This window comes from Nansenia antarctica (assembly GCF_963989245.1).
Source record: "Nansenia antarctica genome assembly, chromosome: 7".
Classification (NCBI taxonomy): domain Eukaryota; kingdom Metazoa; phylum Chordata; class Actinopteri; order Argentiniformes; family Microstomatidae; genus Nansenia; species Nansenia antarctica.
The window spans coordinates 38,074,332-38,091,206 of NC_137677.1; the positions used below are offsets into that span (position 1 = coordinate 38,074,332).

Here is a 16,875-nt window from a genome sequence, read left to right on the forward strand (position 1 = left end):
CTAACATTAAAACTAACACATTTTTACATTTATTACAAAAAACACATTTATTTTCATTCCCAAAAGCAACAATAGTTATTATATTGTTTTAAATTATTGTTTGAATAATATTTTTATTTTTTAAATTCAGGCAGGAGGAGCTCCTTCTGCCTGCCGCTAGGGGGTGCTGCAGCACCCTCAGCACCCCCCTTCCCGCGTCCCTGTTCAGGAGGGACAGTTGCGACAGTTAAGGTGTAGCCTGAAGAGATGGAGGTCTTCAGGAGGGACAGTTAAGGTGTAGCCTGAAGAGATGGAGGTCTTCAGGAGGGACAGTTAAGGTGTAGCCTGAAGAGATGGAGGTCTCCAGTCTAGGGCGGAAGATAGAGAGTACCCTAAGGTGCACGCTATATCATTGCAAGGTCCCTGGTTTGATTCTGGCCGTCGACATATCCTGCATGTCATCATCCCTCCTCTCTCTCAACCATCCTTCCTGTTATCCCTCCTCTCTCTGACCCATCCTTCCTGTCATCCCTCCTCTCTCTCACCCATCCTTCCTATAAATCTCTACTGTCTCCATCCCAATAAAGCAGAAATGACCTAAAAACCTATTTAATTTTTTAAAATAATAATATTTAAAAAATAATAATCCCATGAAGCGTATGGCAGAGTAGGCATATTAACTCTGGTATCCTGGCTTACAGGGGTGAAAACTGGTGATGGCCCAAAAAGGTGACACATTATTTTTTTTGTGGCTAACCTTAGGGGGGATAGCGCTAGCACTAATGGTGTTAAATAGATATCGCTAGCACGAACGGTGGTCTAACAATGATGCATGTGTAAGTAGCGGCAGCACTGACCTTAACACCAGCAGAATTACTTCAAAAACAGTTTACTGTGACTGTGTTTTCTAGGCTGTCTGCAATTGTACCTAGCTCCCTGAAGCTAAAGGTTATTTCAACAGCAGCAGAGTTCAGCAAACAGGGAGGTTAGTTAGCTCGTGCATCATGTGACTTGGATGAGAACCCCCACCTCCCCACCCAAAATATTTATTTTGCAGATCTACACGATTCACATGGATGACATATTTTGAGATAAAAATGGCTAATTTAGCAGAAAGGTGACAAGTTTGCACCCCTGTGGCTAAACCCCCCCATCTGTCCTGGCCCTTGTACTATCACAACCTTCTATTGCCCCATTCATCCATCTCTCCTCTACCCTTCATCCCCCTCTCCTCTACAACTCTCCCATATGTTCTCAGTCAATTTACCTGGTTACTACTAGGTCATCCTCGGACAAGCCCTGCATTGGCGGTAAAATAAGGGATAAACAAACAAAAAATCTGTTAATTCAGCACTTTGAAGAATAAGGCCCTAACACCTGTGTTACTCCCGTGTGACGTACTCTCGCCAGTCACCACACTTCCAAATAACGAGACTGAAAACAGGGAGTCTTCTTTTCCATAGACTTTATTTAGAAAACATTTCTCATAGTCTCAAACCTTCCCGGAGCGACTCGTCCTCTCCACTGCCTAATCATATACAACAACGCTGTGTGCATCCGCTTCCATGGCAACACGGAGGGGAAGGGGAAAAAAAAGAAAAAAAGAAAGAAAAACACACTTCTAAAAGTGACATCATCAGAGGGGGCCTCTGTGGCTCGACACAGTGAGACGTCGGCCGCGTTCCAACATAGCGTCCCTGCACTCCGTGTGGAGCGTGCACCGAGTACGCTACACTCTCTAGGAGAGGGTTGCAGGAGCGCATGTTGGAACCCAGCCAGTGTTTCCAGGGAGATCTCTGCTTTACTGCGGTGGAGCTCAGGGGACCCATGGAGGAGCTGGGTAAATAAGACCTAAAGCTTCTGAGGAGATCTACGGCCCCGTTCCAAATCCTTTCAAACCACCCTCCATCCCTGCTCTCCCTCACGCAACAATCGCTAGGGATGCACCGAAGGTTCGCTCACCAAATGTATTCAGCCGAGTGTGGAAAAAGACTGAATGTTTACTGCCGAATAGTAGGCATTGTTGGGCATTCGGCCAAGTGTTTCCTTTCATTTCGGTGTATCCCTAATAATCACAGATGAAACGTGATTGGATGCAGCAAACTTCCTACAGCATTGCTGTCACCAATCAGATCATGGGAAGACAAGTGACTTCTTCAAGCAGGAGGGGAGAGGGCAGGAAAGGTGTGTTTTGAGAGACTTCAAACAGGGCGCATGTGTGTAACTACACAATAGAAAAATCAAACCTGCACTCTTTCCTCCTGAAATGGGCTAAGATGAGATGCTGTGCCAGAATAAAGTTATAAAATTGTCCTTAACTCACACACAAAAGATAAAAAATATGTATACAAAATATACAAGTGGGGTTAAGATCTGTCAGTGGAACTGCTCAGTGTGTGTTGGCTTGAAACGTCCACAGCTTGGAGTGTGACCGGGGGGGTTCGTCTGTTTGTTAACGCGATGTGTTGGTAATCATAAGTGACACGGACTGGTGAAAGGGGTTCCGTAGTTCCGTGTTTCAAAATAAAAGTCTGGACAGTTTGATCCAGGCTTATTTTTGATAACTACCCCCAGTTATCAAAAATAAGCCTGGATTTTCCTACGGGCAACGTTGATGGAATACCCCCCATTAGCCTGATGAGGACGTGTTTGTAGTGTGTGACGCAGTCTGGTGAAAGGGGGAACAAGTCGGCATCCAATCAAACTGTCCAGTGTCCAGACTTTTATTTTGAAACACGGAACTACGGAACCCCTTTCACCAGTCCGTGTCACTTATGATTACCAACACATCGCGTTAACAAACAGACGAACCAGACGTGACTTGAAATCAGAGGAAACGGTAGTTACTCTGAGCTCAGTGAGATATTTGACCTGTTCTTTTTTTTTTACAAACAAACAGAAGTTTTCCAGGATTGTGATGTCCACTAAATACCCCCGCAAGTTGTGCTTCTTGAACAAGCACATCTAACGAATAATGATATCAGTCAAGTTGAACGTTGACGTTTTTGAAGACCAAGGGCCATAATGCATATCGCGTGACATCTTCATGTTCGGAACAGAACTGAACTCTGGGACAATAAGAACTAAAGCCATGAATGGACTTGCTGGCGACCGTCACGTCATTTTACTGTTCAGTTCACTGCTAGGCGGATAGAATAGTACAAATATAAAATACAATATAATCACACACAAAAAAAAAGAAAAAAAAGTAAACCCAGGTAGATTCAGTTGTTCCGTAGTCCGCCCGTCTGTTCCTGATAGACCTCGATCACGTCCTCGTCCTCCATCCCCAGCTGGAGGGAGAGACGTTTTAGTTACGTTATTATTGAACGAAGTGAACACTTTTTTGTAGTCCACTAAATCTAAAGGGCTCTGCACACAGCGTGCGATTTCTGTTGCGCATCAACGTTCCATTTTGAAGTTTGAATGGAAGTCTATGAGAACATCGCATTTACCCACACACGGCCCCGATTTTAATCGCACGGCGAACATTCGATTCCATTCATTTTGAATGGGACAAAGCAGTGCGACAAAACTCGCACGCCGTGTGCTTTGTCCCATTCAAAATGAATGGAATCGAATGTTCGCCGTGCGATTAAAATCGGGGCCGTGTGTGGGTAAATGCGATGTTCTCATAGACTTCCATTCAAACTTCAAAATGGAACGTTGATGCGCAACAGAAATCGCACGCTGTGTGCAGAGCCCTTAAGACTACAATTCCCTTGATGCCTAGCCACTGGGTGACATTTTTGACACAGGTGTTGTGCATTGGCTAAATCAAGTGATGTTGTTTGAACCCTTTATACCACTGCATTCACTTTGTCTGTTTTATGTCTGAAGAAGGTCTATGACTGAAAGCTCAATAAACTACGTTTTTGCACAGTGTTTGAGTGTGCGGACACTGCTATTTTGCACTCTATAGTTATGTTAGTATTAAAATAGTGAAATTACCACCGCTCATCCGTGATCAGATTTAGCTGAGCTGCTGGAGCTGAAGAGTATCAAATAGAGTGCAAAAAAGCAGCATCTGCACACTCAAATCTGTGCCAAAAATGTTTGTTCATTGCAAGCTTTCGGTCATAGAACTTCTTCAGGGATAAAGCAGACTGGTGAATGCAGTGGTATAAAGGTTTTAAACAATACCACTTGATTAGCTAATGCACAACACCTGTGTCAAGTTATTTTATTTTAGTATTGAAACCCAAACTAGCCATATTTTAACACACGTCAAGTCAATTGCACGGGCCTGTACTGTCCTGAATATCACAACACATTTGGAAGTGTTTATGTTTGATTAAAAGCACACGTCATGGCTGGAGGAATCTGACTGTAAACCAACTGTTAAAGTCGGTAGTGGACCACCTGATGTTAGTCTTGATCAGATAATGTTTTATCATGTTTTCACTCTTTTACTGTTATTCCTTGTATATTTTAATCTGTTACCTTTTCTTTATTTTGTGCTGTATTGTACTGGTGTTATATAAATAAAGCTTATTATTATTATCCACAGCTGAAGGAAGGACAGAGGTTTTAGTTGGAGGCTCGTCGATATCAGACGGTTTAAGTCACATAAGCTCAGTCACAGCAGTTAAGACAGAAAAACAGCCACCAAACCATATGTGACACGTTGTAGTGTTTTGGTCCGCATGTCGGCAATCCATCAAAATGTTCGGACTTTCATTTTGAAACACAATGAAAATGCAATGGATTGGGTGAATAATCCCCACTGCTACCTAGTTAACTATAACACTACTTTACATTGTTAGCAGGCTCACAAAACAAGCTGTGTTAGTTGACTAGCGATGTGTCGTTGATTTTCAACAACACGGAAATGTATCCACATTTTTCGAAAGAAAAGTCTGAACATTACATCGGATACCGACATGCTGACCAAAACACTAGAACGTGTCACATATTTTTCACATGTAGCTATAACTACATTACCAGGCCATGGATCTTAAGAGATATTCACAGGACAGAGACATAGCTACCTCTTTTGGAGTTTGGTTGTCTGCGACTCTATGCCCCTCAAATAGAAACCTTAGAGAGCTCATATGGACACCCTGTAGACCCAGCAGGACACAGTGTTAAGTAAATACATAGTTCAGTAAAGGAAAACACAAATGTATTGATCATCATTAGGCCTAACTCACTTTTAATTGGATAGATAATGGAGAAAGACAGGAAAGTCAGGAGGAGAGGGGCCTTGGGCCAGATTCTAACCCATGCCGACATGGGCATATGTAGATACCTGTAGACCGCAGTGCCAGACCACTGGACCACCCCAGGACACGGTGTTAGACCACTGGACCACCCCAGGCCATGGTGCTAGACCACTGGACCACCCCAGGCCATGGTGCTAGACCACTGGACCACCCCAGGCCATGGTGCTAGACCACTGGACCACCCCAGGCCATGGTGCCAGACCACTGGACCACCCCAGGCCATAGTGCTAGACCACTGGACCACCTCAGGCCTTATTCCAGCTGGAACCATGTATACTGAAAAATGTATGCATTCACTGCAATGCAAGTCTCTTTGGATAAAAGCGTCAGCTAAATAGCATATATTATTATTATTATTACCAATGGAACACTAGAGCATATTTATATGTGGCCTGGGGTGGTCCAGTGGTCTACAGTGCTCACATATTCCCATGTCGGCATGGGTTAGAATCCGGCCCATGCCCTGCTGACATGCCCTCTCTCCCTTCTTCTCCTTACTTTCCTGTCTGTCTTCACTGTATCTGTCCAATAAAATGAAAAATGTGTGGGGGGGAAAGAACCTCTTTATATCGGGATGTGAGCGGTGAGACATTACCTGTCTCTGGCTGTAGGATTCCTTTAACTTCTTGAGATGTGTCGTCATCTTCACTTTGAAGTGGATTTCACTGTTGTCCTTTGAGGGTTTGAACAGAGTGAACTGGTCAGGACCACATTTGACATCACCAACTCACTAATTGGGCCATCGCTTCTCTCTGTTCTGTGAACTATAAAAACACCTGTGTGGAAGCACGCAGGATGACTCACCTGGCCGATCACCTTCAGTTTGATGTACTCCCCGTCCTTTTTCTCTCCTCCATCCTGACCGGAGGGTTTCGTGTCCTGTAAAGGAGGTGTGTCTCATGATGAAGGCACTGGGTTCACAAAGTAAACAACAGGCCCACGACTACTAATCCACTTAAGTAGGGGTGGGCATCGACGATCGATAATTGATCGATAAGGATCTTGGTCGATCACAAAATAAAACATTTGGTCGATCACAAAAAAAAAAATAAAAAAATGTTTTATTTTGTGATCGACCAAGATCCTTATCGATCAATTATCGATCGTCGATGCCCACCCCTAACTTAAAGATTTCACCTTTCAACTTTTGCTCATCATGATTATCAGACACACAAAGGATGTTGTTGAAAGCATCAAATCAGGAAAAGATAAGCGTCGTGCTGCTTCGTAGACAACATGATGGTGTGTTGTCTGGCGTAGCTAGCATTAGCAAGCATTAGCATACAACATAGCCTATGACACTCTGCTGCCTAGATTCTGTTTATCACAGCTCTTTACTTTTCATTTCCAGTTCATTATCCCGAAACACATCACTGTGTACTTCATGACCTGGTCCCCTGGCAGGTCATTAAGCCTAAGGAGACAGCATCACTGGCACACTGTTATGTACAAAGCCATACTGGGCTGACTCCCCTCATATGTATGCAGTCTCATGTCTACCAGGCTAGCAGGGCTGTGTGTCTGGCTCAGGTTAGCTACAAGGCTAGCAGGGCTGTGTGTCTGGCTCAGGTTAGCTACAAGGCTAGCAGGGCTGTGTGTCTGGGCTCAGGTTAGCTACCAGGCTAGCAGGGCTGTGTGTCTGGGCTCAGGTTAGCTACAAGGCTAGCAGGGCTGTGTGTCTGGGCTCAGGTTAGCTACAAGGCTAGCAGGGCTGTGTGTCTGGATCAGGTTAGCTACAAGGCTAGCAGGGCTGTGTGTCTGGCTCAGGTTAGCTACAAGGCTAGCAGGGCTGTGTGTCTGGGCTCAGGTTAGCTACAAGGCTAGCAGGGCTGTGTGTCTGGGCTCAGGTTAGCTACAAGGCTAGCAGGGCTGTGTGTCTGGGCTCAGGTTAGCTACAAGGCTAGCAGGGCTGTGTGTCTGGCTCAGGTTAGCTACAAGGCTAGCAGGGCTGTGTGTCTGGGCTCAGGTTAGCTACAAGGTTAGCAGGGCTGTGTGTCTGGGCTCAGGTTAGCTACCAGGCTAGCAGGGCTGTGTGTCTGGGCTCAGGTTAGCTACAAGGCTAGCAGGGCTGTGTGTGTCTGGCTCAGGTTAGCTACCAGGCTAGCAGGGCTGTGTGTCTGGCTCAGGTTAGCTACAAGGCTAGCAGGGCTGTGTGTCTGGGCTCAGGTTAGCTACAAGGCTAGCAGGGCTGTGTCTGGGCTCAGGTTAGCTACAAGGCTAGCAGGGCTGTGTGTCTGGGCTCAGGTTAGCTACAAGGCTAGCAGGGCTGTGTGTCTGGGCTCAGGTTAGCTACAAGGCTAGCAGGGCTGTGTGTCTGGGCTCAGGTTAGCTACAAGGCTAGCAGGGCTGTGTGTGTCTGGGCTCTGAGGTTAGCTACCAGGCTAGCAGGGCTGTGTGTGTGGCTCAGGTTAGCTACAAGGCTAGCAGGGCTGTGTGTGTCTGGGCTCAGGTTAGCTACCAGCCTAGCAGGGCTGTGTGTCTGGGCTCAGGTTAGCTACAAGGCTAGCAGGGCTGTGTGTGTCTGGCTCAGGTTAGCTACCAGGCTAGCAGGGCTGTGTGTGTGGCTCAGGTTAGCTACAAGGCTAGCAGGGCTGTGTGTCTGGGCTCAGGTTAGCTACAAGGCTAGCAGGGCTGTGTGTGTGGCTCAGGTTAGCTACCAGGCTAGCAGGGCTGTGTGTCTGGGCTCAGGTTAGCTACAAGGCTAGCAGGGCTGTGTGTGTCTGGGCTCAGGTTAGCTACCAGGCTAGCAGGGCTGTGTGTCTGGGCTCAGGTTAGCTACCAGGCTAGCAGGGCTGTGTGTGTGGCTCAGGTTAGCTACAAGGCTAGCAGGGCTGTGTGTGTGGCTCAGGTTAGCTACAAGGCTAGCAGGGCTGTGTGTGTGGCTCAGGTTAGCTACAAGGCTAATAGGCTAGCAGGGGCAGACCTAGAGACAGCTAGCCGACTAGCGTTAGCACATCGCTCAAACATGAATGCGAACACACTGGTGATGTATAGTTCCTATGTTAGCACATATACCACACGTGTCATATGTATAAATGTGTTCGTCGCCCAGCTGTTGTGTGATGTGACTCACCGTGTCTGACATGATGATGGTCTCTCTGCGTGTCACCGTGTTTGTTGTTTGCTGTTCTTCTCGAGCCCCCCACAAAACAGCACGTGACGTCACTGGAAAAGAGCTGTGTCGCCCCCACGGCATTCTGGGTAAAGAAGTTTGTGGAACAGTTTTAACATTTAGCCCACAGAAGTGGAAAACAAACGTCGGATCAGATATATATATAAACGGGTTATTTTGATAAACTGGCCACATTTTGGGAATAGACATGGTTACTTTCTTGCCTGAAAACATATTAAAACTTAATAAAATTCCATGTGAACACTTGTAGACTAGAGCCAAAGTTACAACAGCTTTTAGCCCATGTAAATGGAGGTTTAGCCTGATTTAAAATCCCCGCTGGTAATGGCATTCTTATTATGAATTTAAAGTTGCATTATCAAGTAGGTAAGTAGAATCAGGTGAGTAGAGAAACTAGGGCCCATACGTTGTAAATTTCTTTTATTAGGATAAAACCCCATTGAGATGAGCCATCTCGTTTTCGAGGGGGTCCTAAGGTAATACATGCCACTTTGTTTTTACATGCAGTCCCGGGGGCTATTCCACGAAGCTCGATAAAGTTCTAAGCCTCGATAAAGTTCTAAGCCTCGATAATGTTAGCTTGCGTTCGGTTCCATCAATGTGGCTCAAATAATTCGCTGCTTGGTTGAGCTCCTTCTGAGTCAGATATAATTAGCCTGGTTGCGACCAGGCTAAAACACAGGCTATAGTAAGACGTGCGTCAAAAAAGGCTCACAGGCGGAAACTAAACCCCGAACGACAGTTCCTCATGTGTCTTTTAGGAAATATTAGTTCCCACTTCACACGAGATAGATAGACATTTAAATTTTTGGCATTTAGCAGACGCCTTATTCCAAAGCGACTTACAATCAATACATTTGAATACTAAGCATGTGAATCAGCAGTCCACCATTCGTTGCAGGAAGAGTACTCTAGCTCGGGCCCGGGGCCACTGATAGAAGGAAAAACCTTCTCCCTATTATCGGCCTCTACTAAAACTTTTTTTTTTTAATATTACTGGAGAAACTGAGAAACAGTACAAGGGGGGCAATAGAAGTTCTTAGGGACACAGTAGAGGGGAAAGCGGGTGTCTTTAGGAGACGTAGTGGTGAGGGTCAGAAGATGTCTCAGGAGGAGCAGTTAAGATGTAACCTGAAGAGATGGGTCTTCAGTCTACGACGGAAGATGGGTAGTGACTCTGCCGTTCTGACAGCCATGGGGAGCTCAGATAGATTAGATAGTTTGACTGTGTGATAGATAGTTAATTTGATAATTTGAAAGTGTGATCGGTCGATAGATAGTTTGATTGTGTGATAGATAACTAGATATTTTGAAAGTGTGATAGATAGATAGATAGATCGATGGATACATAAATTAAAAAGTGTAAAAAATAAAATAAAATGAATAGGTATGTCTATCAACTTGCATTGCTGTTATCACAGCAGTCTGGTTGGCGCAGTGGTTAAGGCAGCTGGCTGGAGTCCCAGGGCTCTACGCTAACCTTTTTCACTAGGAGCACATGTGCTCCTAAATGAAAAATGTTAGGGGCACACAAAGAAATTTAGGAGCACAGTGAATTTTTTTATTATAACACATTTTTATTAGTGATTTTGCCATTTTTGCACCAAAATCACACATTGGCCCATGCCTACAGCCCTACTAGACGCAGAGTTGATGGCATTGTATTATGGTAACTAGCTGTGTCAAGTTCTCCTGGTTAGCAGCATGTTCATTCATTCATCCATGTCATGCCTGTCAGCTAGCAGCTAGCAGCCCAGCCAGGCTTTAGGGCTAGGTCTGTCAGCTAGCAGCTCCATGCTGCCCACCTCCCTGCTGCTGGGTCAGGCTACATCAGTCACACACGGTGGCCAGACAACTCCACATCTAGGGGTATTAAACTACCCCACATCCAGATGACCAGTCCCCAGCCCCATGCTGCCCGGGGTGGTGACATGTGGAGGTGGCCAGCCCAGCACAGTGCCTCTGCGGCGGCTAGCTGTTAGCACACCACCATCCCCGGGGGTCCCACCTCTCTGCCACACTCAAGTATAACATGTTGCATTTTCATGCCATTAGGCAACTTGCTTCCTAGGGTTTCCTAGGGTTAGAGATGCATTTGGACTTCTGGAGTACCTCCACTACTTTCAATGGGTTCTGAAGGTCTGAGAGCTTTCTACTTTCTACCCTGGGTAGTTAACCCTGGTTGTAACCTTGGGTTCAAATCTGGAGTGTGTGGGACCAAATCTGTAGATGTGGTGAGCTAATGAAGCTAATGAAGCTTGAGATGAGAAAAGGGCGCTTGTCTCTTTAAGGCCCAGGAGGGAGTTAGCGATTAGCGATGTTAGCTTAGCGCCAGTTTAACAGAAGTAACTTCACTTTTAACATGACTTCCCGTGGTCGTAGCGGGCTGGCTGAGTCGGCTTAAAATGTGGCCACACGGTTCGCGCAGATTTATTTTTAGAATTAAAAAATATATATATAATAAAAAAAAAAAAAATCTGTACTCGCACAGTGTGCTCGTGAATTTATTTCTCTAGTCGCACAGATGTATTTTTAGTCGCAATTGCGAGTGAAATGGTCGCACTGTCGAGCCCTGTGGAGTCCCAAAGGTTGCGAGTTCGAGACTTGACTACGTTTTTTTTTTTTTTTTACATTTAACCGAAGATTTCATGCAAAGGCTTCAAACACCATTGTAATCGTGTCAGTTCTTGTAAATTAGCCTGCACCATAATTGTATAGCCTACATACTTTTTTAGATGAGATTTTAGATTAGATTCAGACAACGAAATGCAGTAAAAAGTGCGTCTAAAAGAGGGATTCGAACCATGTCTAAAAATGATGAATAAATCCTGTGGCAGCGGTGGGTACCACTAGGCCATCGTGGCGATATGACAGTTTGTAGCCTGCTGCTGATATCACCACAGTAGTAATATTCATTTATTAAAATATGAACATATAACAATAACTGGGGCTAGTATGTCCTACGCATTTAATCGGTCAGCAATTTCTTGCCAAACCATTTCCCTCGCCTTGTTAATTGCGGCAGTATTGCACTATTTTACATCTTATTTTTCCGTCTTCATAAAGATCAATAATTCGGGAATGCTGCGCAAATGTAGTACCCCTGCAGAGTGGAGTATCTTCATTTCGACAGATCGACTCTTCGGGGCTCTTTATGTCTGCGTGCACGCGCCCATATCGAAGATTTGTAAGCCTGTCTTCTGTGAACACTGATGACACAAGCCTGATCCTCGTTCGAGGAATCACCTGAGGCTTGAATTCCAATCTCGAGTTGCCTGATCGCCGCATTTATTTCAATCGCCGCTATACTGATCCACCTTTAGTGGAATGGCCCCCAGTTCTTCTGGCTAGGGGCGGGGCTAGGGCTATGGGCGGGCCTAGGGCTAGATGTGGGACTAGGGGCGGGGCCAGGGCTATAGGTGGGGCCAGGGGCGGGGTTAGGGGGCTGGGCTAGAGGCAGACACCTGTGACAGGTAAACATGGGCTAGGGACTGGGGGCTAGAGGCGTGCTATGGGCGGGGATGGGGTCGGGGCTAGGCTAGGGGCTTGGGGTTGTTGTTAGCTCATTGCTGACCAGCCTCCTGTTGTTGTTGTTGTTGTTGTTGTTGTTGTTGTTGTTGTTGTTAGGTCAGTGTTGACCAGCCTGTTGTTGTTGTTGTTGTTGTTAGGTCAGTGTTGACCAGCCTGTTGTTGTTGTTGTTGACCAGCTTCCAGCCTGACCCGGCCTCTCTTCTCTCCAGCGAGGCCAATGGGAGGGGGAGAGCCTGATCGTCACCATGCTGGGAGCTCCAGACAGCCAGCCGGGCTACGACTTCTACTCACGATACTTCGCCCCCTGGAACGGCATCCCAGAGGATCCTGTCACAGGTGTGTGTGTGTGTGTGTGTGTGTTATCTTCATAAGGATGTGAAAATAGTGAAATATACAGAAATATTCCATCTCAGAGATGTTAAAAGCAGATAAAATAATAATCCATGTTGTTTTCTCACTGCAGGCTCCGCCCACACGGTGCTGGCAGGCTATTGGTCAGAGAAGCTGGGCAAGAAGAGGATGCTGGGTAATCACATGACTACAGCATGTTTTCAACTGCTCCATGTTTTCATTTCATTATATCTGACCGGAACAATGTCCAACAAAGACACACATCTCAGAAGTTGAGATCTGGAGGCCGTTCCTACAAAGGCGATTAAATCTGATCCAGGTTTAAATCAGATCCGGGCGCTAATTTCAGCTTGCATTCGGTTCCATCAATGTGGCTCAAATAATTCGCTGCTTGGTTGCTATGCAACCAATCCTTCAGAACAAACGTGGTAGCGACCAGGGCCCCGTTCCACTAAGCGAGATTATCTTCTAAGCCTCGATAAAGTTCTAAGCCTCGATAATGTTAGCTTGCGTTCGGTTGTTGAGCTCCTTTGTTGAGCTCCTTCTGAGTCGGATATAATTAGCCTGGTCGCGAGCAAGCTAAAACACTGGCTAAAGTAATACGTGCGTCAAAAAAGGCTCACAGGCGGAAACTACATCCCGAACGACAGTTCCTCTTTTAGGAAATATTAGTTCCCACTTCACACGAGATAGATAGATAGATTGGTTGACTGTGTGATAGATAGATAATTTGATATTTTGAAAGTGTGATCGATCGATAGATAGTTTGATTGTGTGATAGATAACTTGATATTTTGAAAGTGTGATAGATAGATCGATAGATCAATAAATAAAAGAGTGTAAAAATAGAAGTAATTGTTTCAACTTGCATTGCTGTCATCACAGCGGTCTGGCTGGCGCAGTGGTTAAGGCACTGCTGGTGATGTCATTGTTGTCAGCTGCTGATACTGCTGCTGCAACAGTTCTTGGCGCTTGTTTTGTTGAAAACAACTTTCGGATATCCATCTTTACAATTTTGCAAGTCAGGCACTGATTGAGATCACTTCTTCTTCAGGGCAGGGCAGGCTACGCAGTACGCAGGCTAATGTCGCACAGCTGCTGCCTCTCTGTTGGACTCTGGTACTGCACGTTACTCTTTTTTTTTTTGGGGGGGTGAAAGTAAAACATTCGGGGCTTTTCAGAAAACATCCGGGGCTTGAGCCCAAGTAGCCACCCCCTAGCCCCGCCCCTGCTACAATACAAACAACATAATTGCTATCTGCCTTTCCAAAGGTAGCTAGCGTAAACAATGGCCAAAACAGAAAAGTGGACAATGAATATCGAATGAGGTGGCCAATAGAACATTTATTTTGTGTATTCAAACTTCAAAGACTGCAAAAAAGTCAAAGAATTAAAATGCAACCTTCAATAATAGCAAAACATGTTTACTCACATCAACAGTCAGTGTGAGGTAGCTGTGAAGACAAGCTTTATAATAGCGGAGGAAATAGCAAGAGCATGCACGCCGTTCACAGAGGGAGAGTTTATTTAAAAATGCATTGAAAAGGTATGTGATGTTGTATGCCCGACAGATAACCTGGTGGTTGGATTTCTGGAGGAAAGCAATAAATCTATTCTAGTCTATTGGTTTTTGTTGTTGTTGTCATCACAATAGTGAATGGAATCTCAGACTGGTTGGACCTCATGGTTTATAATAAACCTCAAACTACGCAGGTGTACACATATGGCTGGTATAACTGGTTCTACTGTATCTAAAGGACAACAAGTGATCACTTTAACATGTCTTAAAGGACAACTCCACGGGCATACAATATTCTTACAAAAGGACTTACTCATCATAATAATAACATTTCCGGTATAGATCTCGGAAGAGCTGGCCAGATGCGGGGTGGTCGCCCAGTAGAGCTTCTCTGTCTCCAGATGTGTCGTTCTCCCTCAGCCAAACCACCAGCTGGTGCACCAGAGGACCGCAGTACAACCTGGTCAACACAAACACAGACAGAGATGAAATCAGAGGCCATGTACAGTATAAGGGACTAACATACTATACTTTTCAATGGACCTATCGTTAAGCCACGCCCTAAAATAGAAATTGTCCAATCATATCACAGCAAAAGTCACGACAGGCAGAAAACTCTGACAACTTGCTAATATCTGATGGTGAAAAGCTTCTAAAGCTTCTGTCATCTTTAAAAAAAACATGTCTATTACTTGGTGTGGGAAATCAGAAATGTGCCAACTCCCGCCATTGTAAGTCATTGAATGTCATTCAGTCACGTCGGTCAGTCAGTCACTGTCAGTGAAGCGTTGTTTGTTTGTCTGAGTTTTCAAAGGGGGCATGGCTTAGCGATAGGTCCATTGAGAGGGTGCTACCGTACCAGGCACATTCCGGCTCAGGTAGAGGGAAGCACAGCAGCTGGTTCATTTGGAGGCTGTCCTTCAGGCAGCTTTGCCATTGGCTGAACGTGTGAGCCACGCCCAGCTCCAGCTGCCTCCCTTCCCCTTCCTTCTTCATCTTCTTCATCCTCTCTACAACTTCCTGTCCCATCTCGGTCCTCCCCCTCTTCTTCATCCTCTTCATCCTGCCTACAACTTCTGTCCAACCTCGGTCGCCGCCCCCCTCTGCAGGGAAAACCAAAGCCCTGTTTTAGATCATTTACAGGATAGGCCTGGATGACATCCACCTCCATTTTTGGGCTGAAAACCTACCTCTCTGCTGCCTGCAGAGCTCTCCGTACACCACACCCAGTAACAGGGCCCTCAGGTGGAGCTGGAGTGGTCGGGGTTCGGCGTGACGCAGCCAGAAACGGGTGACACACACAGGAAGCTGCAGGTGAGAGGGGACGCCTTCCAAAACTGAGGGGGACACGCGTAGTACATCCAGGAACACCTGCAGACGCTCAGACCGTGGGGTCTGAGCATGAGAACGAGAGATGAAGAGTGATGATAACAACGATACACATTAGCACGCTGTATCATACACTATACAGTAGTAATACACGCACACACACACACACAAAGACACCCGTATATCATAGTATAGTCATAGTATATTATAGTATATAGTCAGTACCTCTCTCAGTGTCTCCAGCTGCATGTGTCCCGCTGCATGTGTCCCGCTGGGCAGGACAGGTCTAACCATGTCACTGGTGAGGTGTAGGCCCTCTCTCATATACTCCTCCACACCCTGGCTGTCCTCCCCACCCAGCAGAAGCCCATAGAGGACCTGTCGTATGGGCTGAGAGGTGAGGTGGCAGCTGGGCTGGTTGTAGTCCTCCACCTGGCCACCCAGAATGACCCTCCTCAGCACCAGCACGTTGATGACGACGGAGGAGGGGAGCTTCTCCTCTGTCAGAGGCAGGTGGGTCCAGCTGGGCAGGACACGTAAGGGCTCTGGTAGACTGTCTGCAGTGGGGGAGATGTTCTCGTCAAAATATCTGGCGAGCGAGCTGTGAGGAATCTCACCGTAAAGACTGACGCTCAAGTGGAGGACGTCCCGGTCAAAACTGAGGAGTTTCAGTGCACCCTCCAGAGCCGCCTGCTGTGTCTGAAACTGGGCTAGCCAACGTAGCATGCCGTCCAGGAGGACATGTTTCCTGCTCGTACTGGGTGACTGAGTAATGGCCCAGGGGTCAAACACTCGTCTGTCACATGACTTCACATAGTCGTTCCCGGCTAAGGTGGCGAAGACAGGGACGAGTTGCCTCGCGATGTTGAAATGCTGACAGAACTTAGCCACGGTGTAGCGTTCGGAGTCGATGTACCCATGTGAGGTTCCCCTATTGACAAGCCCCTGCCACTTAAAGTGGTCGTAGAGAAGGTAACCCTCTTGGATGTCGTATATGTAGAAGTCGCTGTCATTGGACAGTACAGGGCAGCCCCACTGATTGGCTAAGGAAGCGATCTCAGGATCCGCCTCGCCGATGCACTTAGCGAACGGAACCTCCAGGCTGACGAGGGACTGTATGAAGACATCTTTGGTGAGGAGGGGTAAGACACCCTTCGGCTCAGACCCCCCAGACATGTCATTCGCCATTAAGATCTTCTGTTGTGCTCGAAGCTTTATGAGGTCAATCTTCCTGTCGGTGTAGTCACCACCTCCATCCAGAACCACAAAAGGTTTGACATCACAGTCTCTCAGGGCCTGGAAGAACTGGCTGACCAGGTCCTGAAATCCATCGTAGTCTCCACCGTGTGTCTGGTCCAACAGTGACCTAAAATAAAGTATGTAGTAAAGATTTGTGCCATCAATGACTAGCTTGCTGTCTCTGAATTGAACCGGCTCTAAGATACAACCAGTTACGCTAACGAAGCCCATCAGACCCTTAACACCCATGATGTCCCGTCTCTGGTTTGTGATGTGTGAGGAGAGTCAGACGCACAGACACTAAATGACTTTTATACCTGCATTCATCACCTGTGCCATGCCAAACCATGTTGCTTTCTGTTTCAATTTACAGGAGGACAGGACATGACTGTTTTGATTTCTTTGATAAACGAAACCCTGCCATTGTCCCCGTCGTCTATACAAAATACCTTAGCTCTAACCCTAAGTACCATAGGGTGTGGCGTTCAAGCGATGATTGATGGTATTAACAGCTGTGTGCCAAGAAAACATTCCCCACACTATTATGAATGAGATGGTGTACAGGTGTT

General features: G+C 46.3%; 2 protein-coding genes across 2 annotated transcripts; both read right to left on the bottom strand.

The window, feature by feature from the left end:
• Window positions 1-1,481: 1,481 nt before the first annotated feature.
• On the bottom strand, window positions 1,482-8,289 carry LOC308162579 (small ubiquitin-related modifier 1; the record flags this gene model as incomplete). The annotated part of the gene is made up of 5 exons (XM_080536724.1): window positions 1,482-3,272; window positions 4,971-5,042; window positions 5,800-5,877; window positions 6,009-6,083; window positions 8,278-8,289. The coding sequence occupies 5 exons, from the start codon at window positions 8,287-8,289 to the stop codon at window positions 3,204-3,206; spliced, it is 306 nt and encodes a 101-aa protein (XP_080392850.1). The 3' UTR covers window positions 1,482-3,203.
• A 5,758-nt stretch (window positions 8,290-14,047) lies between these two features.
• LOC308162580 (single-strand DNA endonuclease ASTE1-like) lies at window positions 14,048-16,555 on the bottom strand (the record flags this gene model as incomplete). The annotated part of the gene is made up of 4 exons (XM_080536725.1): window positions 14,048-14,198; window positions 14,598-14,841; window positions 14,929-15,109; window positions 15,293-16,555. The coding sequence occupies 4 exons, from the start codon at window positions 16,553-16,555 to the stop codon at window positions 14,048-14,050; spliced, it is 1,839 nt and encodes a 612-aa protein (XP_080392851.1).
• Window positions 16,556-16,875: the final 320 nt, after the last annotated feature.